This window comes from Euwallacea fornicatus, chromosome 36 (assembly GCF_040115645.1).
Source record: "Euwallacea fornicatus isolate EFF26 chromosome 36, ASM4011564v1, whole genome shotgun sequence".
Lineage (NCBI taxonomy): Eukaryota > Metazoa > Arthropoda > Insecta > Coleoptera > Curculionidae > Euwallacea > Euwallacea fornicatus.
The window spans coordinates 2,238,277-2,262,811 of record NC_089576.1 but is presented as its reverse complement, the minus strand read 5'-3'; the positions used below and the strand labels follow the sequence as shown (position 1 = coordinate 2,262,811).

Here is a 24,535-nt window from a genome sequence, read left to right as displayed (position 1 = left end):
GACTAAGACTTAGTTGCAGAAATATAGGATTGAATGATCGCGATCCGACGAAGAGTAGGAGTTATGATTGTGAATTGACGATGTATCGATCCGCCTTCAACTGATGAGTGACAATCGTGATAGGAAAGAAGATAATGATAATGCCCAGCTTCTCCCAGCCCTTAAGTACTGGAAGCTGATGGTCAACAGACATAGGTGTACTCTTAGTCGGAGCACATTTCACCCGAGGAATAGCCATTTCGCCAGGCCTGACAGCCAATGGGCAGATTATCCCGTGACCCGAATATTGTCTTTATCCCGAATGGGACATAATGGCACCCCCAATTACGACCACCGCCAGAAGTAATTGTGGGGAATTTCGGTACCCAAGAATCACCTCCGATGCACATTTATAACTTGAGTGCCCCGCAATTTAGTTTTTAAGTTATCTATATACAACAAACTGTTATTATACAAACAAATACCAAAACCTGTTTGGACCTACGGTATTCAACTCTGGGGTTGTGCCAGCAAGAGCAACATACAAGTGATCCAACGATTTCAGAACAAAGCACTAAGGAACATCGTGGATGCACCTTGGTACTGTCGAAACAAAGACATCCATCGGGAGCTTCAAATGGAGACTGTTGATCAAGCCATCACCAAAGTAGCCAGTAGCCACGAACAAAGGTTACTTAATCATGGGAATGTCGAGGCCATCCAGCTCTTAGCCCACACAAACATAGTAAAAAGACTCAAGAGAACCAAGCCTTTCGAGTTAGTGAAATAGTGATAGTGAAAAGCAGATTATTGTGCGGTATTTGTGCTACATGATAAATTTAGTGTAGTAAACTTATTAGATCTTAAGGCAAACTAGGAAGTAAGACCTTAGTTTTAATCATCACGTAATAATTTAAGTTAGAACAAAATTGCTCATTGATCTATTTAAAAGATCAGATTGTAATAGTTTTAAAGGATATTATAAAGAGTATCTTTTAATTAAAAAAAATAAATAAATAAATTTTAAAAAAATTCGTTTTAGTACAAAAGACGAGAAATTTGAACCATAAACCATTTCTTAGGAAAACTAACGAATCGCGACATCTGGGAGGCAACAAATGTGAGATGTGCAGGGGCGGAACTTGGGGTTTTAACTTGCTCGATGGAGACATCAAGACTTGGTTCACTAAGTCTTAACAATACTCTTCTTGTCAGGACCAACGGTTATTGCTCATAAGCCTACATATTCGTGGACTTGGCCAAATCCCACCTGTTCTATGTTATATGCGTGGGTTGTCAACTTTTATCTAGTTTATGAAACTTGAGGGCTGTATGGACGCCACCGTGAAGAAACTGTAGGCAGATTTCGCACATGGCCTCAGGGCGTGAGAAATCTTTGTTACGTTGGCCAGGCCTCACGAAAATCATTAATTCTAGATGATGATTGCAAAAACCTTTTGAAGTTTTGTATTTCCATAATTTTGTATAAAACAGACACACCGGACCGTGGGAATCGGTCTACGGCAGTTCTGATTGGCGAGTATGTAGGCGGAGAGAGGCTGAAAATTATGAACTTGGTCGCCACCACCATCGAAACCAAAAAGTCTCAAGAATTTTCCAGTCAGTTTTTTCCGAATTCGCTTTTCGACCACCCGCAAATAACCTCACTCAATTTTTTTCGTTATATTCTTCAGTCAAGCCAGTGCGGTTCTGAGCAATATCTAGTTATCAAAATAAAGTGTATATGTTACCGAATTACGAGGCCTTTATTTTGTGAACCTTTGCTTCAGGGTATAAACGGGTAGTTGTATTCCGGGGCATAACACTTCTGCATCTTGCAGTTCCGATGAAGTAGATAAGCAACCAGCTATGGGAAAAACCATTGTTTAAAGCCTTTTAATGGTTTTCAGTTCCGCAAGATGGTTTGAGCCCGTAGGGTAAGGGAACCATATAAAACAAAAACTTTCTATGCGGTCTTTGACAATTAAAGTGAAATTTAGTTTATAGAAGATATTCGAAAACGAGATAATGGTCAATTCGTTATATAAGCGTCAAATTTAACGTCTGATGGACCTCTTTTCAGGACACTAATTAAAAATTTATTTACAGGATTTATTTTACAGGACTTTTAAAAAAGGCATTCACAACGATGTATGAACAGGGACCGAAAGCAATTCGGATATCTTGACATCATCGTCTGGGAAATAAGACCAACGAAAAAAGAGCCGACAAACAAAAAATGGACCACAAAATCATAAACAAAAAAGATGCTAGAAAATCCCCCGTCGGCGGGAAAATTCTAGCCAAAGAACAGGGGTGGATCTAAAACATCCCCCCTCAAAAGAGGAAAAAAGATCCTTAAAGAGACGACAGAGTAAGAAGCGACGGTCCCGCTTGTCTCTCCTTAAAAACAGGACAACAACCAAGCGAACCAAAATCGCGATCGAGGTTGTTCGGGCACGGGCTCGAAAACCTCTAAAAACACGGGGATTTTTTAGTGGGTGAAAACCCCACACAGGCTGGTATATGGGCACCAGTATCGTCTTACCGACAAGATTTTTGGCCCCAGGGTCGCGCTCCTAAAAAAAAAAAAAAAATCTGATGGACCGATGTTTGATAATCACTCATATAATAGATTTACAAAAAGAAACTGAGCAATAAAGTTATATGCAATAAAAAAACATACTTAGACACGTTCAATTCGCCTACAATTGTACGCAGGTGTTGTTTATTTATGACTTTTTATATGATAAAAGTTTCAGTTGCTTAGGAGCTGTAGTTCAGTGCACCAAACGTAAATAGAGACATGGAGATTTCCAAGCAATATTTGAGAATATCAATGTTGTTCTGTTTTAAACTGAAAAAAAAATGCTGCTGAAACAACAGAAATGGTTAATTCGGCTTGGGGAGATGATTCCGTTGGTGCTTCAACTGTTGGGAGATGGTTTAAGAAGTTTCATGAGAAAAATGTTTGTCTTGAGGACGATCCACGTGCGGGTGTCAAAAAAAAGGTTCAAGACGAAGAACTGCAAACTTTACTGGATGAAAATCCATTCCAAACTGAAACACAGCTTGCAGAGCAGTTAGGAGTAACTCAACAAGCAGTTTCAGTTCGATTGCATGGAATGGGAAAATTTCAAAAAGCAGAAAAATGGGTTCCTCATGAGCTAACCGAAGACAATAAAAATCGAAGAGTTGACATCTGCATGAACTTGCTTTCTCGGTATAAAAGAAAGAATTTTCTGCATAATATTATTACGGGAGATGAAAGGTGGATTTTGTATGACAATCCTAAGCGCAGAAAAACGTGGGTTGACCCAGGCCAGCCATCCACATCAGTTGCAAAACCAAACGTTCATGCCAAGAAAATCTTACTGTGTGTCTGATGGGATTGTAAAGGAGTCATTTACTATGAGCTTCTGAAACCCGGTCAAACTGTTACAGCTGACTGTTATCAGGCCCAAATGATCAAATTAAGCGATGCTTTGGAGGAAAAAAGACCATTTACGGACCAAGGAAGTCGGAAAGTGATATTGCTGCATGATAATGCTCGTCCGCATACAGCTAAACTGATCCAGGAACTCATCTTCTCATTAAGCTGGAAAATACTCCAGCATGCGGCGTATTCTCCAGACTTGGCTCCTTCCGACTTCCACTTGTTCGGATCCATGCAGTCTCATTTAGCTGACCAACGATTCTTTATCGTTGAAGATATTCGAAAATGGCTCGATAACTATTTTTCGTCGAAACCACTAAGCTTCTATCACGAGGGCATCCATCATCTACCCAGTAAATGGCAAAAGACCATAGACAGTTATGGAAATTATTTTGATTACTAATATTTTCAATAACTATGTTTTTAATGAAGCTTAATTTCACCAAAAAATGATCAGTTTCTTTTTGTACACCTATTACTTTGAGGAATTATTTGTACCCATATTTCAAAATTAATTCAATAGAAAATCAAGCGATTAATCAATCAAATAATGATTGCCCACTTGTCTTGAAAAGCTATTTTCATCAATAAAATGGTGATGATGTCAATAATAATAATAAGTAAAAGTTAAAAAAAACTTTTCCGTCGAAACGTGAAACATACAAAATCTCGATTTCCTATGGAAATTTGAGTTTCCAGACCAAGTTTTCAAAATCTCGTGCATATCCGGGTCTCCATTGATCAAGTTCACCAAAGTTTACATTAACCCATATGCCGAATAACCGACTGAATCCAGTTTGAAACATTAAAACTGAAAATATCTGATCCAATAAGAATTTATTTCAAAATATTATCCAACCTATTAGAATTGATATGGTATCACGCTCTCGACCCAATTTAAGACATTGTTTGTTCTACAAAAATTTTTAAAACGCATTTATTTATTAATATGTAAAATAATTAATATTATCTATAGATGGATTACTAGGATCTTGTGAAACGTGATGGTAACACGTGAGGAACATGCTGTAAACTTTTTGATTACATTGGACTTATACACTACAAGACAGAACCAAATATTGGAATTACGTCTAGGGTTGTTTTGATATAGAGTGAATTGAAGCGTAAAAACAAAGTTTTAATCATAATTCCGTAAAGCCAAAGAACGACCGAGATATCAAAAACAATGTAAAAATAATTGAGTTAATTAAAAAATTAATTAAAATGATCTAAATCAAGATTGCAGTGGCGACTCGACAAGAATGTGTTGAAGTCATTTTTCAAAAATCTGTCCAAAAAGTTGGATCTTTTTTCTCGCTACTGCTTGAACCGAATTCCATTTAAAGGCATCAAGGTTAAAAGTTTTTTGAAGGTTACAATGCCTCACCAACCGTGGAAACTTGTTTTTAATTGACACAGGAAAATACGCCTAGAGACTTAAGCTAGTATTTAGCTCCTTTGTTTGACTTTGTCATAGTCAAGATATTTGATAACAAAGGCTTTGAGTAGTGAAAACCCACTGCAGTGCCATTGATCATTACACTCACGCGTGGTTTAGCCAAAGTTTCGATTTTTTTTTTCGAAGCAGAGACACCTTCAGAAATAACGTTTAATACCGAAATTGACCATATTAAGCCACTGACAGTTTGCGTCCAAAATTACGTTGATTCTTGAGTTTTTGAAAATCTAGTTTTTAGGTACACCTCTGGCGAGAGGTTCCATTGGCAGTCCTTTAACCCCGTCATTCAAACAATACCAGTTTATTTCCCATATTTAATCAGTCGCTAATTAATTTGTGTTTGCCAGTGTATTCCACCTAAGCTTATTTTGAAGCTTATCATAATTACACTCTATATGAAACGTTATATACAGCGGACAAATATTTGCGCGCGCAATCTTGCAGCCAATATAAATGTATTACTACTTACCTAGCACAAGACACTATAATCATTATAGCCCTCTAAGTTAGTTTCTTTGGGGGCTGCCTGCCATCTACTTTTGTCTACTTAAATTTAATATCAATTAAAGGTAAAAATGGAGCAACTTCCCAAGGGCCAGACTATCGCCATGAGGCAGCATCTAATTGGGTAAGAATTTTCCTTTATTAAGGCTGAATTAAAATCCGTTATTGATTTAATTAGATTTTATTATGCATAATTTCTGATTTCAGCCCCTCCTGCCAGCTCTTCTTCAAGCAAGACCCTTTGAAGATTGTCAGAGCGAAAGCTCAGTATATGTACGATGAAAAGGGTGTTGCCTACCTCGATTGTATCAACAATGTTGCTCATGGTAAGTGCAGAAGCAGCAAAAGAATTTAATGTGCAATCAAGAAATATATCTAAACTTGTACACGGTGATCACACGAAAACTCCCACCCACCCTGTAACTTTTTAATGTATTGAAGTAGAAATTTTTTTTTAACAAAAAGTGCTTGAAAATTTATGTAGTTTTCCAAGATCATCAGCAGTTTTATACGGGGTGTTTAATAAACGTATGCCAATATTGCATTTTTTGAACAATTAACCATGACTTTTTTTACATATTTAAATTCTGGATTTTATTACGAGTTTACCAATATATATATAGGTCATATCTCAAATCTGATAATTATAATGAAGAGTGTCAATATAATAAATGACATCAATCGAAGTGATACGATAACAAAATGCTTACAAAATTTGTACAAAAGGTATTGATTACGTGTTAAACATGGTGGAAAGAACTTTGAACAATACCTGTAAAATAATAATAAAAACAAAGGAATAAGTTTATTCTGCTTTATTGTCATTGTATTTAAATAAATTTAATTTTAATTATAATTATTTATATTAATTAAATTCGTGTTGGGCTGAAAAGTAAATATTGGGTTTAGAAAAATACGAAATATCTTTTGAAGCATTTTTCTCATATTTTGAGTAAATTGGCAAAATTTTGCATCTTTCTTCTTCAGTATATACCATTTTTCATAGAAAATATTGGTTATAAACGCAATAAACTATTGAATTTAATTTTGAGACAATCCATAACAATTACAATACGATGACGATATATATAGTCGAATTCGCAATAAAACGCAGAATTTAAATATGTAACAAAAGTAATGCTTAATTGTTCAAAAAATGCTATATTGGGATGGCCCACGTTTATTAAACACCCCGTATAAAACTGATGACTATCTTGAAAAACTGCATTAACTTTCTGCGCAATTGTAATAGTCATCTGCCCTATAACTTTTCTTTGATATTGAGGATTATTGTAGGAAATTTTTGTGTCAACGGAACAAGAGCGATAGGTTGCTCTTGTTTAAATACAGTAGCAACGTGCCTGTTTTGCTTCTTTTTTCCATATATGTCCAAAAGATGCACCAACGGCACGTCCCTGTTCTCAACTAGTGATTTTCCGTTTGACTGTAATAATTGTTGTTTAAACTATAGATAACTTTATCAACAGTTGTAGTTATTTTAATCCACCTAAGTCTTAAAAAGCATTGTTTCCAAATCGACAGTAACGAACGTTTATTTTGCTGTATAGAGATTAGAAATCCACGGCTTTTTAAATCAAAGAGGTCAATATTCTTTATTGAGTTGTTGCCTAGGCCTAGATAATATAATCAATGTGTTTCCACTCTTTGTTCTCATTACTTTAATCTAAACAGAAATGATACTTTTTTTCACACAGATATTAACTATCGTGTAATGCTTATGCGTTTTCAGCAATTCACGAAATAAATCATTTTGTCGAATCAAATTTACAATTGACATTACCATATTTTGTTTGGAAAAATTTGTAATTGACCCCAGTACGGCACTGTCGAGCTTCATCAAACACATATGGTCCTGAATACATTGCCATCCTTCTTTATCATATGGGAACGTATCAAACAAAACAAAGATCCGTCATATATCTCGAGTGGTTGAAGGGGGATTTCGAATTGGTTGTCCAATAAAAATATTGTTTATTAATTCACCTCGCAGAAAGTTGGTTGTTTTAATTGAGCGACTATGGTACGAGTTCTTAGAAAATTTGCTGTTTCCAATAGCAACGTAGTTGTCAGATTTTCAACTGAATTACATGAATTAATTTTGATTTATATTATCCGTTCTCCTCACAATTTTTTTCCTATCATTGCAATTAACTACACTTGCAGTGGGGCACTGTCACCCCGATGTTGTCCAAGCTGGAAGCAACCAAATGGCAATTTTAAACACCAACAACCGCTTCCTTCATGACAATATTGTGCTGTGCGCTGAAAGGATCGTCAACACTTTGCCAGACAATCTGGAAGTGTGCTTCTTCGTCAATTCCGGCTCAGAAGCCAACGACTTGGCGCTGAGACTGGCCCAGATCCACACCGGAAACAAAGACGTCATCACTTTGGAGCAGTAAGTGTCCCCCCTCTTCAAGTCTGAGCATGTTATCTGAAAATCATTTAAGCCTGCTTGACTTTCAGACACCCAGAAGTGCTGAGACAGCTCTAGAAGAATGTAATTCGTAGATACGGTAGTTTTCTTTTCAGAGAAAATTTTCCGCTTTAGATCATTTTCATTATAGATGCGCTTTTAGGAGGCTTATCGCTCAAATAACGAAACCTCCTGAAAGTCGTATGTAACTGGGGCTAGTTTTCTTTTATAGCTTTAACTGGATAAAAGAGTAGAGTGACCGTTCTAATGCGTGTGTTTTTATTTTTCTCTTGCAGCATTAAAAGTATGTGAAGATATGCAACTGTGCCAGAATCCAGGACGGCAGGCCTTTGAGTAGCCTTTGCCACGCCAATACTAACAGCACTATCCAGAATGTTAATAAAATTGAGAGATGGGGATTTCGGGTCGCTAGTCCAGATATTTTGCTGTGTAAAAAAAATTGTCGTAACGTTTAAAAACAAAATCAAACTCGTAAGTGGCGTAATATCTGTGGACTAGTTTGTGAATGTGTGATAATCCAAACTCGTGCAGGCATTCCAAGCAATGAGATACCTGATACTTTCTAGTCAATAACTAAAAGAGTCTGCATGAGTTTTGATAAGAGAATATTTGGGAGCGAGCGGTTTGGCGCCAGGTAGATTCGATTTCGTCTTTTTTCAGTGCGTACCACGGCCACTTAACTTCTTTGATTGATATTTCGCACTACAAGTTTAACCTCCCTGGAGGAGTGGGACAAAAGGAACATGTACACTTGGTAAGTCTTAAATATTTCTTCAAAAAACCCCATCTTACACGATTTTCTAGGCACATTGCCCAGACACCTACAGAGGCAGATACCGCGACAACGAATACACATTGGAAGAAATCGGCACTTTATATGCAGAAGAAGTGAGGAATTTATGCGATTTTGTCAGCGCTCAAGGTGGAGGAGTCTCAGCTTTTATCGCAGAGAGTTTGCTCAGTTGCGGAGGACAAGTCATTCCGCCAAAGAACTATTTTAAGCAGGTGTACGAGCATATCAGGAGTGCTGGAGGTGTTTGCATTGCTGATGAAGTACAAGTGGGATTTGGGCGAATTGGGAAGCACTGGTGGGCTTTTCAAGACTACAACGTCAGCCCTGATATTGTGACTATGGGCAAACCTATGGGTAATGGACATCCCATTGCTTGCGTGGTGACTACAAGAGTGATTGCTGAGAGCTTCTTCAACACTGGAGTTGAATACTTCAACACCGTAAGTTCTTGTTCTGCTTGTATTATGAATAAAAAAATTTTCGTTTAATTTCTTAGTATGGAGGAAATCCTGTATCCTGCGCGATTGCCAACGCAGTTTTCGACACAATTGAAAGGGAAAACCTAAGGGAAAAAGCTATTATTGTAGGGGAGTATTTGTTAGACTGCTGTCAGATGTTGGCTAAAAAGCACAAGTACATAGGAGATGTGAGGGGTCTTGGTTTATTTGTCGGCATTGACCTCGTTGAAGACCTGGAAACAAGGAAAGCGAACAAAGAATGCGCGCAAACCGTTGTTCAAAGGTGAGAAAAATTTGCTAATCAAGTAAAACTAGTTTTTCTCTACGAAATTCGGATTTCCTCCCACAGACCTCATTAAGAGATTTTCCATTATTTAAAGAAAATTTTATGTTCAGTGGCAGAGAGCAGTACGTACAAGTTTGATTTCACTCAAAATTACACATGGCTATTAACTACTGTCCAACAAAAGCTTTTAAAATCATCGTAAAAGTGACTTGCAAAATAACTTATTTCGATTAGTAAAATAAGTTATTGCTACCAATATACTATTACCATTTTTTTCTTGTAGAAACAAGCTTTTGTATTGTATCTTAGTAGGAAAAGATTATTATATCCGTACGATTGTTGATTTTAAGCATTTACCAAATAAAGTTTGATTCAAACTATAATATTAGAAGTCTTTGAAAGTTTTGAGACAGTTTGGATTTTTTTCCAGAATGCGGGAATCAAATATTCTAATCAGCGCCGATGGCCCAGAATGCAACGTCATTAAGCTAAAACCTCCAATGGTGTTCACCAAAGAAAATGTTGACGAAGTGGTGGCAACCCTAGATAGAGTGTTAGTAGAGGTCAGGCATAGGGATAAATTAGAGGCAAAAATTAAGAGCCTGCAAAATCTAGTGCCCTCTATCATTGAGGAGCACTCCAGCAAGGGTCAGAGGCCCATCAGGCCCATTTACAAGGAGAATATTAAGTCCATATAAGAAGACTGTGCATTACTGATTATGATGAATGAATGAATATTTATTTTAGTTAGGATATTTACTAGGGTGATTCTTACTTATATTAAGTAAATATTTTTTTGAAACTTAATCCTACGAGAATTAAACAATAAGGCAAAGATCATGAATAAATCAAATGTATATTATTTTAGAAAAAAATCACTTATTTCATACATTAAACCAATTAACCCTTCAATCTAGACCTTAATCCTTTTCAGCAATTACAGTCAAATGTCTGTCGATTTCCTGCTCCTTTAACACTGTAAATTTAGGATTATCTTTGGACACAACTCCAACCTCAATATCACTAGGCCGGAAATCCACAGCCAAGATACTAGACAAGCAACTAATGGCCAACTGGATCACATCATCACCTTGTAAATCCTGCTTTTTCTTCAGCTTTTTCTCCAAATAACTATTGCCCTCAGTCTGTTTGGACCCCACTGCAATTGCCCGATAACCACAGTAATAACCTGCAGGGTCAGTTTTATAGACACAAGGCCCTAGTTCATCATCAAAGCCTATAAGCACCATTGAGCACCCTAAAGGACGCATTTCAGCGTTTTGAGTGTAGACCTTAGAATTTTGAGATGAAACGTTGAATATAAAAGTATTTTGTTAATTATGTTTACCTGTGAAATATCAGCCACACGCCTGCATAGAGCATCAATGGGCATTTCATATCCATTTTTGTATTTAAACTGAGCAGCTTCATATCTGGCTCGTTGGACTTGCGATTTACTGTCAGCAATCATACCAGTCATCACACATCCAACACTGTCTGTAAGCTGAATTATCGTGATTAGTAAAGGTAATTAATATACAGTAAGAGACGTCAAAAGTGGACAGTAGAAAGCAAAGTATAAGGAGTTACAAATAAACTTTTATTCAAACGATTTTTACCTGAAATAAATGGGTGATGGTACTGGCATCAATCAACTTATCAGGGACTTTTCTTTGAGTGACACAAACAGCAGTATCAACCCCTTTTACAGCCACCGAGGTAAGGCCGGCTTGGTTGATAGCCTTAAAAGCATACTCCACTTGATACAGCCGCCCTTCTGGAGAGAAAATTGTTATGTGGCGGTCGAAACCCGCACTACTTCCTCTAGACATGATTAATTTAGTTTTCGGAAAATGGAAAAATAGATATTATTGAAAAATTGAGTGGAATGGAGAGAACATTGAACACAAACTGCAAAGCAGGATGATTTTTCGGTTTTCTGACATCTATCAATGTCACTGTCATCATTTACTTACCCGAAATAAATACTCTGGCACCGTTGCCCGTAGGGTGGACAACACAATTTTTTTGTTATTTGTATTAAAAATAATTATGAGATAATATATATAATACAATGTAACATAATTAAAAATTAATAATTAAGTTTAATATATAAATAATAAGTAGAATATGAAATAATCAATATAAACAAAGAAAAGTATACTTTTATACACTGATCTTAATTTTACACTTTCCAGACTATTTTTTTTTTATTTTACCTTAACCTCAATTTAAATCATATCTGTGTAGGATTTTCATTATTTTCAGCTACATTCCTAACCAAATAAGTAAAGTATTAATGAAGAAACTCTTAAACATTACACTAATTAACTCGTAATTCCTATCTAGAGATGGAATTTTCAGTTTTTACCCTATTTATTATAGCCCTCACTGCCCCATGTATCAATCCAGTGGTAGGTCCCTAAAACAATTGACTTCAACGATAAATAGCCTTTTTTCTCTTATGCTCAAAATCTCCATTTTAGGAGTGTTTAGAGCAAGACAGTTCCGTATTTATTAAACTTCAACATGCATTAAATCAGGGTCCTATCCCTACGTTTACTGAGCGAGGTAATATCACTATTCATAGCTTAAGGTTGAAACAAGCCCTTGTAAACCAAAGCCCGCTTACCGAACAAGAAAAATTACAATTACAGGTGATGAAAACTTGCTTTTTTTAATTCTGCCTATGTATTAACATCTTTATCTTTATACAGCAATTATCTAAGAAAAATGAATTATACAAAGTTAGAGCAGTTGTAACAGCTCAGGATGGCAGTCAAAGAACATTCATTTCATCTGTAAAAGCTGTAAGAAGCGATTTCAGAAAATGATATGTCTGTGGATTATTCTTAAGATTGTATTCTAGTGCATGCTTGCAGAATCTGAACTGGATGATAAATTCTCAATTTCTCTTGATTATATTGGTCGGGTAATTGGGGTTACAAGTATCATAGCTTCAAAATCTACTTGTGAAGGATCTGAGGTCTCATTAGAAAGGTTAAATGAGTTCACCACAACAGTCTATGTGAGGCATACAGAAACTGGTGTTATGTATGTGTGGGTTTTATTTCTCATTTGTGGGTTTAATTGCTGTATTTTAGACCTGATACTGCCTCATTCATGCAGAAGATAGAGCGTGAGAGAGAGGCCCAAGCAAAAGGGGAGGTAAAGGATAACAGGTCTTTTTTGGCCAAATATGTGAGTTGTTGGATAAAAATATTTTCAGCAAAAACATAAATTTGCTTTGTAGTGGATGTATATTCTGCCAGTCGTGATTATAATGATAATTTCCACTGCAAATAATCCTGATGCTCAAGGCGGAGGAGCAGGAGGAGGACAGTAAGTTTTGCGCGTTAAATTATGGTTATTTGAATTGTGTAGTTGAAAAGGTTTGATGGAAACAAAATAAATGAAAAACAATTAGGGTTTTTTGTTATTTAATTCCCTTCTTCATTAGTTAAATTTTGAAATTATTCTTTAGATGTTTAAGTTGGGAATGGTTTGAGAAAAGATATATAAAGTGTTGATTACAATTATAAACCTCTTAATTAGTTCCACTCTGAAACACTTGCTTTTTGATTTTGATGTAGATAGGATAGTCGAATCTTTTTGCTGGTCAGTTTTTTAACGGTAAAATTTTCTGAATATATTAATTTTTCTGAAAGTGTTTGTATCTTTTCTTATAATAGAATTTATTACAGAGTAGGTAACTGACTTAGAGAAGAAAATCAAGAATATTGAATTTGAAAATAGGCGCTTAAAACGACGCCCTCTTAAGTGCAGTAGGCAAAGCTCAATAAATCTCCTGCTAGAGCGTCGATTATGGAGTATCGCACTTGGTTTATTCACCGTAAGATGGAGCCACTGATTTAACTACAATTTGATTTTTCAGCGGGAACTTTGGATTTCTTTTAAAATTGTGGCCAACAAAAAGCTTAAGCCTTACAAGTATTTCGTTACAATAAATTAACGAATATATAGATTAGCACCACAATGAAATCAAACATCGAGATATGATCTTAATAGCATTAAATTCCTAGAAAAAATGGAATTAAAATCCAGGTATATAGAATTTTAATTAACCATCGGTATAGTACCCATATGAGCATTTTTCATGTACTCTTGAAGCGTTAGTTCAAACAAGAATAAGGCCTTGACTAATACAAACCAACTGGGAGAATAAAAAGACGAAAATGGCACTTGCCATTGTACCCATTAAAGCAGCAATCAAATCTATGTCAAGGCGCACAAAAATTTGAATTCTGATCCCTATTTCCATTACTTACTTCGCGCTTACAAAATTCCGCATATCTTGTATAATATCGTTTACGCTCGTTAAACAAGTTTCTATTGCAAATTGGCATCCAAGTCATTATGTACCTTGTTGTGTATGGAAGAAAGAGAGTAGAAATGCAGTAGCGATAATTGATGAACGAGTGGTGAAATGTGAATGAAGTGTTGTAGTGATGCGAGTTGCTGAGAATGAAAAAAATGTCATCACAGGTGGGTAGTTCTCGTTAAATACCCGCCTAATGAAAACTTAGAGTTCCACTAGTTTTGTAATCGTGGGTACTTAAAAAAAATCGTGAAGCAATGACTAACAATGACACATACATGCATGAGCAATCTAAACAGTGCTTCAACTCTTATAGTGTAAAACAGTGATGGTTGTTATTCCCATACATAATTAAGAATACATTCCTCTACGTCATCATCAGTTTTATCTTATCAGTGTTTTTCATCCAATAGTGAGTGATAAAGCCATCATCGTTTACATGGGTCATGAAACACACTCCCAGTAGTATATCCTGCCCTGGTGTTCAGTGATCCGTGATCGTCCACCATATCAATTTTGGTGACACAGCTTGGTTGGTAAATATATAGATTTTATTTACATTCCCAGTGCATTGAGCCTTGTTTTTGCTGGGTGTATATGAACATAAATTGCCACTGGTCTACTTAAAGTACTAAATAATTGTTTGGTGTGTCTACGTGCGGAAGGTCAACCGCTATCAGGTGGTGTGTTAGTTGGTAGTTTGCATATAGTATGTAAATTCAATAGGTATTTTAAAGTGGGATTTTTTGGCGAAAAACGGAACATCGCCATTCAACAGGTTTACTAATTTATTGAATTTTAGGGCCGACATATTGCCCCGCAAAAACTGAGTGTGTGTATGCATAGGAAATTCGATTTGCCGGGCATAAGCACATAAATGGCCCAGAACCGGCAAGGATTTCTTTCCAACTTTACTGGTTTATTGCTTAAAAAATTGCCAAGGCCAGATTTCCATTAGCGACCTAACGCACAAGTTCTAGCCCATTTATGTGCTAATTGTTTATGTGATAAATCGCAACTGCTGCAGTAAACAGACGCATTAATACGTGAATAATGGCCGGATTTAGTCAGAAGTGTTGGATGTAAACCGTGAATTTATAGTCCGGCACGAAAAGCCAACAGAGGGCTGAAGATGCAGCCTCAATTATGTGTGTAATCCGTGAAATCATTATCTCATAGTGTAAAGCTTACATAGTCGCCATCATGCAGATAAAATAAATTATGATATAATGGAGCAAAAATGAGTAGAAACACAATAGCACAGTCCTCAACGCCACTTATCTCGGATTTATTTATGTTTACTAATGGTTCTTTCCAGAATAAAACAATGAAGGTGGTAGTAAGAACCCCCCATCATGAGTCCGAACTGGAGGCCCAACCCAAAACCTCCACCCGCGAGGTGTTCGGGACGATGTGCAAATCGCTGGGAATTCAAGAAACCTGGTGGTTCGGATTAATGTACAAAGGGCCTGATAACGAGGACGTCTGGATTGATAAGTCAAAAAAGGTGAGGCAAACGTTCCCCCCGTCCCAGCCCATTTACATAATATTCCATCCCTTAAACACGAATTCCCGGACAAGCGCGAACTTGATCCATTCTCTTTCGCAATTTTCCAAGTTTTTAAATATTTATGCAAGAATTCTCGAGCCCGTGGAGTCCTTTTTATCCCGACGATCCAGGCTTTTTATTATCCCGACGATGCGCAATTTGCGCTAAAGTGGAGAAAGGGCGTAAGGACGCGTTAGCCCTGATAGAAAAACGATCCAAGATTGAAGATTAAAGGATTGAAATATATGCTTTGAATTTCGGTTTGTGAACGGGGACATCGAATGATCCGAAAACTCAAATTTGATGTGGGCGATATGAACTTCAGTTTAGTCCACAGATTTTTTCGAACTGGATGAGACTGTACTCCATATCGACATTTAAGTAAGTAGCCAAATTTCAAAAGGTGATTGCTTGGGTGATTCTAAGACAAAAAGTTCACATAAATACAGGACTGGTAATGTTTAGTTTTCAAGATACAGGATGGCAAACTTAAAAAAAAATCGTTTTTTTGTAAAAATCTTAATCGACCTTTAGCTGATTTTGTTGAAACATGGCAGTGGCATACGGTTATTAGTGTTATTTATGCGCCACTGACTTTTAAAAAATATTTATATATTTTTTGCATTAAGCACAGGCGTGGCCCCCCTGGGTAACTGGATTTAAGCTCTTTAGATTTTTTTTCTTTTGAGCGCACGTGAACTCCGTTAATAGAACTCCTGTCAACACTGAAGAAGAACTGATCCAACGGATTCAGGATGTAATTAGATAAGATATACGCCTCGAATATTTCAACGTGTTCGACAATCGCTGTTAAGACGAACTAATGCTTGCATTGAAGTTGATGGAACACGTTTTCAGTAACTATTGGAAGTTTCGCGTTATTTATTGTTAAAGGTTTTTTACTAAAAAAAAATTCTGTGCCATTTGTTTAAGTGTAGTTTTAATAGTGTTGTTCTTGTTTATTTTTTTTTTTATTTTCAACGATGGCCCTGTGAATGCCACTAGCAAAAGGACTCAAACAATTTCTAGCTTAGAAGCTTCCTTTGTACTGCATTAAAAACTGTCGCTAAGTTTCAACATCCTATTAGTTTGCGTCTTTTTGTTATGTAGAAACTTTTTTTTTAACATGCAACGATTTTCTCAAAAAAATTTGACGCCCTGTATCTCGAAAACGTAACATTGCCGAACCTATGTTTATACAAATTTTTCGTGTTGGAATCGCTCAAAGAATCACTCCTTGAAGTTTGGTCACATACTGGAATAACATCCTGTACAGTACGTCCCTGGCTGGGGTTGCCAAGGGAGGAAAGTTTCTTATTCCTCATTTTACGAGAAAAATGTATTCTTGAAAGTTTTTGCTTGTTCTAAAACGGTTGAATTGGTTCTCAACGTTTTAATTTTCCTTTCGCAGAGAAATATCGAAAAATAGGTTCATTTAGTTGAAAATTTTTCCAAGTCATAAAGATCAATTCACGTTTTCATGGCAACCATAGTTTATATTTTTGTTTATTAAGTATTTACTGCAATAATTCGACAAAAAAGAGGAAACGACGAACCAGAATTTCACTCGATTGATTCATCATTTTATTGAACGTGCAGCTCAATTCTCAGACGCAGTTCACAATAACTCCTTCAGATCTCGTCGAGCAGTGAAAACGCCACAGTATTTTCCTCCCCATTCGATCAAATGTTCTGCACGGAGGAAGGTGATTCGCATAAGCTATTTGCTTTAGATTATTTAAAAGATAAAAGTCTGGCATAGTCTAATCAGGACTCCTCGACGGCCATAAGGAAAGACCATTTCGACCGATCCAATTCTCTCAAAATTTCTGATTCGATTATTTCAAGACAATCATCATTGAACGTAACACCAATGCGCGATAATTAACTGGTAGATCGTCCAATCTTCCATTTAGAAAATGTTCTAACAAATTTAAATACGTGTGTTGATCAATCTAATTTTCAAAAAAATATGGTCCAATTATATTGTGGTAGAAAATTGCACATCATACGTCACCTTTAGCCGAATATTACCTATTAAGGGGGAGTCGAAAATATATGTGGGAATTAGGCGCATAATTGTTTTTTATTCAATTTTATTAGTTTTTACACCAAATCACAAAATATGTTTTTCTCAATTACGGGCGATTTCTTGTAAAGTGTATAAGAGTACAAAAAGATATAAAATTAAATGTACTATCATATTATCAAACTTTAGTAGTTACTTAGATTAGGATTTAAAAAATGTTATTATTTTAAAAGTGACCCACTTAAATTACTCCTTGTTAAACTTTCAGCCACTTGAAATTTTTTGTAAACAAAGACGCCAATTAAACATAAACATTTCCCAAATATGGCTATTCTAGGTTAAAGCGTTCCGGAAGTATAGAATTTTTTCAATTTTTCAAATTAATCCTCTGAAGCCGATGTTTCAGTAACCGTAGGCAGAGAAAAAACTTAATATAAAAAATGTCTATATTTTAAAGTTTTCACACGCGCCTGTTCTGTGTCGCTTGCGGTACGAATCACCCTATATACAGGGTGGTCATTTAGTGCGGTCTCGGAAGATTACGGCTAAACAATTTAATATATTGAATTTCTTTTTTTTGCGTTATATAGAACTCGATTATGGGTACATTCTAAAATTGTTTTTGTTTTCTACAGGGTGTTCTAAATAAGTGAAAAATATCAAAGTTATGTTTTTTTAAATAGGACACCCCATATATTAATATCGTTTTAGATTTCTTGAGAAAAATAAATGTAAGTTTCATTAAGGTTTACTTGTCCCAAATCTTAAGGATTTCGAAATAATGAAGTTTTTTTAAAAAAATCATGCAATTTTAAAAACTTTGTTTTTAAGGAAGTTTAAACTGGAGTAAATCGAAATTCATGCCAAACCTTAGATATGAGATGTATTTTATGTCAGAATTATTAAAATTGAAATATTTCATACAGTGCGTCCAAAAAATAACATGAAAATTGCATTCTTTTTGAAAGGAAATAACTTGCTTAATTTAAATAGAACACCCCATATTTTATTACTCGAAATAAGAGATAAACATATGACTAATCAAAAATCGTTACACCTTCCTATACCTAAATGTACAGGGTTTCTTCGAAAAATAAAATTTAAATAAAATGTACGTTTGGGGCTTTGAAATCGTGTTTTCTAGAAAGTGTTTGAGTAATTCATGAAGGAACTGTGTTATATAAAATATAATCATTGAAAAGATGAGACGATACTTCGTGGATCTACCATCACGATTAACTAACGCAGAAGAGTTATTTTTTAACTTTCATCATACACTTCTTTTAACTTATCTTATAAAGGCAAATTTGAAGAACACGAAAATCGCCTTTGACCCAAATTCAGTTGTGAGTAATCTTGTCGATATATTTATGAATAAACAATGAATCATTTTATGGATATAATGTGCGATCTGCATTTTTTTTTGAGCTTGGCAGCATTCCCTCGCTTTCAAACGAGAATTATATCCCTGAGGTTTCAGCCTCCACGTCTTGAAGATTACATGATGATTACTGCAAAATTGATGGTTTTATAACTGAGGCGAGCCCTATAGCATGTTCTTAACACTTCAAAGACCGGCTCGAAATCATCATCAGTTATACAGAGCTTTCGATGCAACTTTGACTTGTAAGCTTGAAAACAATTATTATTTCTGGCTTAGTAATAAGTCCCACGATTCTCGATAGATAAATATTTCCGATAAGTTTTATTAATATTGCCATTGTTGGACGAGGTGTTGTATAATGTCCAAAAATAGCTGTTAGAAAATCCATTCCGACGATCGGATTTCCAGCTTTTTTCCCGAACTGAGTAGTTTTCCGGATGTAGGAAAATCAACAAAGAAGTGGTTTCTATTTCGGCTAATAACGAATGCTTTATTAGATTTTCTCCTTGTATCAACATTCGTTGTATATTGTTTGTTACGAAATGAAGAAACGGTGTTTATGTAGGGTCAAAATATTCACACACTTCATGGCAATAAGTCGCAGTAAAAGTGGCAAAAGTTGCATAATTTATTTAATGTTTTTTTATCGTTTATATTACAATTGTTTTCCGGTTTATCGCTGTAACGTATTCGATAAAGTTGATGAAGTTAGACCATATGAATTGTGCCATTGAATTAACCGAGGACTTAATCCTGGATTAGCCGATAAAAGCTTTGGCTATAGCTTTAAGTACAGCAAGGGGAAAATGTGGCATTTTTTAAAAATTTTTTGAGCGAAATAAAATTAGCTTTTCTTGAACCAACATAAATTTTAACGATAAAATTTAAGACCCTGCTGATAACATTTATTGTTCCACACATTTTTTCAAATTTCGAACAAATAATATTTTAGATTTCAAACGACCCTCTCCACACATTAGGTCAAACGACAAAAATAAATTCGACTCATGGCATTAAATATTTCGCAAAATTCCAATGAAATCGCAATTTAGTCACTTTGGGGGACAAACGAAATTCCATGAACAATTGCATCAAAAAAGCAATAACCCGTGATTCTCATTAATAATCAGAAATTTATTTGAAAATCGTCCGATATTGTCCTGCGACTTAGACATTTCCTCCCATTGTATACTCATGGTGCCCTCTACAGTCCTTACTTCAATTTCTCAATTCAAGTTTTTCCTACGTACTACGGGGAGTTCTTAACAAGTATTGTTGCGAATGACTTACAGTTGTAGTTTATTTCATAAAATTAGTTAAGGTAAGATATGTGTATTGAGTAACTCGATTAATGGAGCGCTTAATCCTGGATTAGCCGATTAAGGCTTGGACTATAGCTTTGAGTATAGCAAAAAAAGTAGAATCTTTTCGGAATTTTAAAAGTAAAATAAAATCGGTTTTTCTTGAATCAACACAAATATTGACAATACAATTTAAGAGTCTACTGATAACATTTATTGCACGACATACATTTTTTCCTTTATTTGCAATCCATAACTTCAAGAAGTTAAAATACACAGATACTCAACAATTCTCTGTTGATTTTGACTTAAAATTTGTTCTTTGGAAAATAAATCTTAAAGCACTTTAGATGGGCATAAAATGGAGAAACCCAATTACTTAGCTTCCTGTGGAACGCGATATATTTCCTGGGAATCCAGCTTTTGCTGTATTTTGCGGTTGTAAATAGTGCATTAGTTGCACTCATATCTCCCTCTGATTTATCAATCGAGATAAATCCATTATATTCCCATAATAAAAATTCCATAGATTAATAAGTGTACGTTTTCAAGTAACTACATTTACATCAGTTTACGACAATTCCAGACCCTCAAGGACCTCCAAAAGAACCTCACCTTCCACTTCGCAGTCAAATATTACCCCGAGGACGTGTCTGAAGAACTCATCGAGACAATCACAATCGAATATTTTTTCCTCCATGTTAAGTCTCTCATCCTCAAGGATGAGATCTACTGTCCTGCCGACACATCGGTCCTCTTGGCCTCATACGCTCTCCAGGGCAAGCATGGGGATTATCAGAAGGACCAAATTAACGATGATGTGTTCAAGAAACAGATTCTATTACCCCCAAGAGTGCTTAAGCAGCACACCCTTCAAGCCTCAGAGTGGGAGTCGAATATATCGAACATGTGGTTGAAGCACCGAGGCCTGGATAAGGAGGAAGCGATGTTGGAGTATTTGAAATTGGTGCAAAATTTGGAAATGTACGGCGTGTCCTACTTCAACATCAAAAACTTAAAGGGCACCGAGTGTTTGCTGGGTGTGACTGCTTTAGGGCTAAATATTTACAAAGTTGAGGACAGGTAGATTTTTATTTTAAGCGTTACTAGGGCTTTATAAATTCTGAGTTTTCCCAGATTGAATCCCACAATCGCTTTCCCGTGGTCTGAAATCAAGAATTTGAAGTACAAGGGCACCAAGTTCATCATTAGGTCCAATGACAAAACGGCGAAGAACTTCATTATCATAACGCAAAGCGAGAAGATTAGCAAACAGATTCTCAACCTGGGAATTGGCAACCACGAGCTTTATGTGAGGAGGAGAAAGCCAGATAGCCCGGAAGTGGCCAGAATGAAGGAAAAGGCCAATGAGGTCCGCAAGACCAAACTGGTTATCCGGTAAATTTAGATCTACGTTTTTTGATTAGTTTTAACACAAAATTTCAGCCAAAAATACAACTCCGAGAGACTGGCGAGAGAAGAGGCGGAAAAACGTGAAACCATGTATAAGCGGCAGCTTGAAGACATGAGGATTGAGATGGAAAGGAAGCAGGCCAGCTTGTTGGAAGCAGAGAGGACTATAAGACAACTACAAGAACAGCTGGAAGACCTCAAACGATCTAAAGAAGAGCTTGAATCCCAAAGATTGGAACTGCAAGAAATGATGGAGAGACTAGAACAGAGCAGGCATTTGGAGGATGAGGAGAAATTGAGGCTGGAAGAAGAAATCAGGGCGAAGCATGAAGAGGTTCAAAGAATTCAAGATGAGGTCCGCTTTACTACGCAACATAATCCAAACAAAGTTTTAAGACTCGTTTTAGGTCGCCAAGAAAGACGAAGAAACTAGGAAGCTCCAAGAGGCCATCGAAGAGGCCAGCAGGAAAGAAGAAGAGTTTCGTCTGAAGCAAGAGGCGGAAGAGCGAAGACGAGAAGAGGAGCGTCGTCAGAGGGAAATTGAGGAAGCTAATAGAACTGAAAAGGAACTGGAGTCTTTGCCTGATGCTGATAACACTTTACCTGAAGTTAAAGAAGTGAATGACCAACTCAAGGATCAGCTGAAGGTTTGTATGTTCAGGAAATAAGATTAGAATTATTTAAAGTAAATTTCTAGGCTTTGCAAGATCAACTGAATGAAGCGAAGACCAACGAAGAAAGCGACTTGGACAAGATCCATAGAATCAATCTTCTGGAGGGTAGGGACAAGTATAAGACGCTAAGAGACATTCGCAAGGGTAACACTAGCAGGAGGGTGGAATTGTTTGAAAATATGTAAAAAAAAATCCCTTTTGTTTGAACTTCAGGAAATTAATTTCTGTTTCTCCCACCATCATCAGTATTTTTCACCAGAAAATACCGTATACATTGTTTCTTTTTAAGGGTCGTTTGCGCCCCCTAAAGCGAGTGAAAGACAGCATTGTGTGTTTTTTTTTTACGAGAGCTTATTTTGAAGTGGCAGAATCGACCCTAAATCCACGTTATTTATTGTTATTATTATGAACTAATTGTATTTTGAAAGATATATGCTGAATACAATACTTAATCAAGAAAAAGTGAATTTTCAATTTTGTAGTTAACAATAAAATGAACAAAATAGACGTCTTCATAAATTTTCTAAACACGCCTTGACATTGAAAAAACTTTTAGGGCCAAAGTTATTCCCGTCAGGCATTGGCTGCCCTTTAAGGCAGTTAAAGTTGATATATAATTTTCAGAAACTTCTGACTTTGGCAAGTCGTTTGTTCGCCCTTTATATTTGTATTCTCATGTAATTCTTCTGCACAGGAGAGAGAAGACATAGAATTTTATACGTTGTTTACCCCGTTTTGCGAAGCTCCCAATCGAGAAAGTTGCCCTTTATTGACTTGAATATGTTATCTCAGAAAGTTATTATTTGAATGATTGAGAATCTGTGAAAGCCGCATAGCATCATTCACTATTACGTCCGGAAATAACTTTATTTTTGCTAATTTTACTTTTCCGCCTTTAAAACTTTTTTAAAAGATTTGAATAGTTGATGATATGCATTAATTGCGTTTTCGGAACAAAAATTCGCCTGAAGCTTTTTAAAATAAAATTTCTAATTTCGAACTCCCCCTCAGTACATTGGACAGGTAGGTGGGTTACAAAAGTGATTCAGACTGATGGCACTAAATAATTACTAGAATTTCATCAAATCATGATTTAATTATTTTGGAGGATAATGCAAATGAAATTCTATCAATAATGCATCGAGAAAATAACAATAATTCTCATTAATAATCAGAACTTTATTTGAAAATCATCCGATATTTCCCTGTGATATACAGGGTGTCTCCAAAAGGTCTGTACAAAATTCTACCACAGATTTCTGAGGTCAAAACATGACGATTTTACCCAATTTACCTTAGTCCAAAAGTGGACGGATTTCGAAATACAGGGCGTCAAAGTGAAAACAAAAAAAAGCAAAAAAATTTATTTCTTCGCTGGTAATGCTGCTATCTACACAAAATGTCGTATCGGGCGGTTTTTGGGGATAAGAAATCAGAATCCGTTTACATTTTCGATGCACAATGTAGAGAGCGTTGTCAGCGCTCGATGAACCCTCTTTAAAAGGGCATAACTTTTTCATCACCCGGTATAAAATTTATTTATGACTAAACTTGTGTTTTCCTACATTTTCTAAGGAAAAAAGGTCTCTTGTTAAAAATCTCTACGAGGCTTCCTTCTTGAGATATTTGAAGCTTAAAGTTCGCTGCATGTCTTGAACAATAATTTTAATGTACTACATATCTATTCTTACAGTTGGATCGAAAAAAGTCAAAACTTAAAAATGGAATACAAATTACTTGAAAACATAGATACCAAACATAAACACGAAAAAATTATACTTTTAGTAGATGTTCGAAATGACCACCATTGACTTGCATACAAAGATTAATCCGACGCAAGAAATTAAAATGTACTCTATTCATCAATTCTTCGTCGTTCTTTAAAATGTTTACTGCATTTTGAATTCGTCCCCATAGTTCCTCTTCACTATTTATGGCTGTGAAGTATACCATGGATTTTAGAGTCCCCCATAAAACATAATCCATCGGAGTTAAATCCGGTGAGCGCGGTGGCCATAGTACCGGAGCATCATTTCCTCTACCTATCCATCTTCGTGGGTACTGTTGATTTAAATAGTTGCGCACATTTATAGTAAAATGTGGCGGAGCACCGTCGTGCATAAACCACATATCTTGCCGAAGTTGTAAAGGAAGATCTTCCAATAATTTTGGCATTGTATTTTGAATATGTTCCAAATAACTTTCACCACTTAATCGGGGCGGCAAAATGACAGGAACAATAATAAAATTGTCAATTATTCCTGCCCTCACATTAATTTTAAATTCATGTTGATAATGTACCACTTTCGTAGCATGCGGATTCTCATCAGCATAAACATGTTCATTGTGTAAATTATTAATTCCACTTCTCGAAAAACAAGCTTCATCCGTAAATAAAATATTAGTAACAAAATTTATGTTGTATTCTCTTTGATCATGGATAAATCGGCAGAAGACCAGTCGTAGATTAAGA

General features: G+C 35.9%; 4 protein-coding genes across 9 annotated transcripts; 3 read left to right on the top strand and 1 right to left on the bottom strand.

Annotated features, from left to right (window-relative positions):
• The first annotated feature begins 5,341 nt into the window (after positions 1 to 5,341).
• On the top strand, positions 5,342 to 10,235 carry LOC136348940 (alanine--glyoxylate aminotransferase 2-like). The gene is made up of 7 exons (XM_066300142.1): positions 5,342 to 5,502; positions 5,586 to 5,704; positions 7,563 to 7,797; positions 8,497 to 8,590; positions 8,641 to 9,069; positions 9,126 to 9,370; positions 9,804 to 10,235. The coding sequence occupies exons 1-7, from the start codon at positions 5,450 to 5,452 to the stop codon at positions 10,069 to 10,071; spliced, it is 1,443 nt and encodes a 480-aa protein (XP_066156239.1). The 5' UTR covers positions 5,342 to 5,449; the 3' UTR covers positions 10,072 to 10,235.
• Positions 10,211 to 11,313, bottom strand: LOC136348941 (proteasome subunit alpha type-6-like). The gene is made up of 3 exons (XM_066300143.1): positions 10,993 to 11,313; positions 10,722 to 10,877; positions 10,211 to 10,665 (listed from the first exon to the last, which is right to left on the bottom strand). Exons 1-3 carry the CDS (start codon positions 11,203 to 11,205, stop codon positions 10,294 to 10,296), a joined length of 741 nt encoding a protein of 246 aa, XP_066156240.1. The 5' UTR covers positions 11,206 to 11,313; the 3' UTR covers positions 10,211 to 10,293.
• Positions 11,314 to 11,598: 285 nt separating this feature from the next.
• Positions 11,599 to 12,799, top strand: EMC10 (ER membrane protein complex subunit 10). The gene is made up of 6 exons (XM_066300144.1): positions 11,599 to 11,787; positions 11,860 to 12,030; positions 12,091 to 12,183; positions 12,243 to 12,427; positions 12,478 to 12,574; positions 12,627 to 12,799. Exons 1-6 carry the CDS (start codon positions 11,725 to 11,727, stop codon positions 12,717 to 12,719), a joined length of 702 nt encoding a protein of 233 aa, XP_066156241.1. The 5' UTR covers positions 11,599 to 11,724; the 3' UTR covers positions 12,720 to 12,799.
• Positions 12,800 to 13,712: 913 nt separating this feature from the next.
• On the top strand, positions 13,713 to 22,524 carry LOC136349002 (moesin/ezrin/radixin homolog 1-like). 6 transcript variants are annotated; one of them, XM_066300243.1, is made up of 8 exons: positions 13,713 to 13,879; positions 14,126 to 14,248; positions 15,031 to 15,219; positions 20,562 to 21,058; positions 21,113 to 21,373; positions 21,422 to 21,743; positions 21,796 to 22,035; positions 22,086 to 22,524. In XM_066300243.1, exons 3-8 carry the CDS (start codon positions 15,040 to 15,042, stop codon positions 22,245 to 22,247), a joined length of 1,662 nt encoding a protein of 553 aa, XP_066156340.1. In that variant the 5' UTR covers positions 13,713 to 13,879; positions 14,126 to 14,248; positions 15,031 to 15,039; the 3' UTR covers positions 22,248 to 22,524. The 6 variants fall into 6 exon arrangements, with proteins under 6 accessions (XP_066156340.1, XP_066156338.1, XP_066156341.1 ...); XM_066300244.1 differs by having other exon boundaries at positions 13,714 to 13,879; positions 14,126 to 14,244; XM_066300241.1 differs by lacking the exon at positions 14,126 to 14,248.
• The last annotated feature ends 2,011 nt before the right edge of the window (positions 22,525 to 24,535 follow it).

Excerpts from the sequence above, each read along its gene's own strand:
- LOC136348940 (XM_066300142.1), top strand. The coding sequence starts at position 5,450 with ATGGAGCAACTTCCCAAGGGCCAGACTATCGCCATGAGGCAGCATCTA. Across the intron at positions 5,705-7,562 it reads TATCAACAATGTTGCTCATG|TGGGGCACTGTCACCCCGAT; the intron begins GTAAGTGCAGAA and ends CTACACTTGCAG. Across the intron at positions 9,371-9,803 it reads GCGCAAACCGTTGTTCAAAG|AATGCGGGAATCAAATATTC; the intron begins GTGAGAAAAATT and ends ATTTTTTTCCAG.
- LOC136348941 (XM_066300143.1), bottom strand. The coding sequence starts at position 11,205 with ATGTCTAGAGGAAGTAGTGCGGGTTTCGACCGCCACATAACAATTTTC. Across the intron at positions 10,878-10,992 it reads CCATCACCCATTTATTTCAG|CTTACAGACAGTGTTGGATG; the intron begins GTAAAAATCGTT and ends ACGATAATTCAG. Across the intron at positions 10,666-10,721 it reads GTGTGGCTGATATTTCACAG|GTCTACACTCAAAACGCTGA; the intron begins GTAAACATAATT and ends CAAAATTCTAAG.
- EMC10 (XM_066300144.1), top strand. The coding sequence starts at position 11,725 with ATGGAATTTTCAGTTTTTACCCTATTTATTATAGCCCTCACTGCCCCA. Across the intron at positions 11,788-11,859 it reads CCCCATGTATCAATCCAGTG|GAGTGTTTAGAGCAAGACAG; the intron begins GTAGGTCCCTAA and ends TCTCCATTTTAG. Across the intron at positions 12,031-12,090 it reads AAGAAAAATTACAATTACAG|CAATTATCTAAGAAAAATGA; the intron begins GTGATGAAAACT and ends ATCTTTATACAG.
- LOC136349002 (XM_066300241.1), top strand. The coding sequence starts at position 13,859 with ATGAAAAAAATGTCATCACAG. Across the intron at positions 21,059-21,112 it reads ATTTACAAAGTTGAGGACAG|ATTGAATCCCACAATCGCTT; the intron begins GTAGATTTTTAT and ends GAGTTTTCCCAG. Across the intron at positions 22,036-22,085 it reads AACTCAAGGATCAGCTGAAG|GCTTTGCAAGATCAACTGAA; the intron begins GTTTGTATGTTC and ends GTAAATTTCTAG.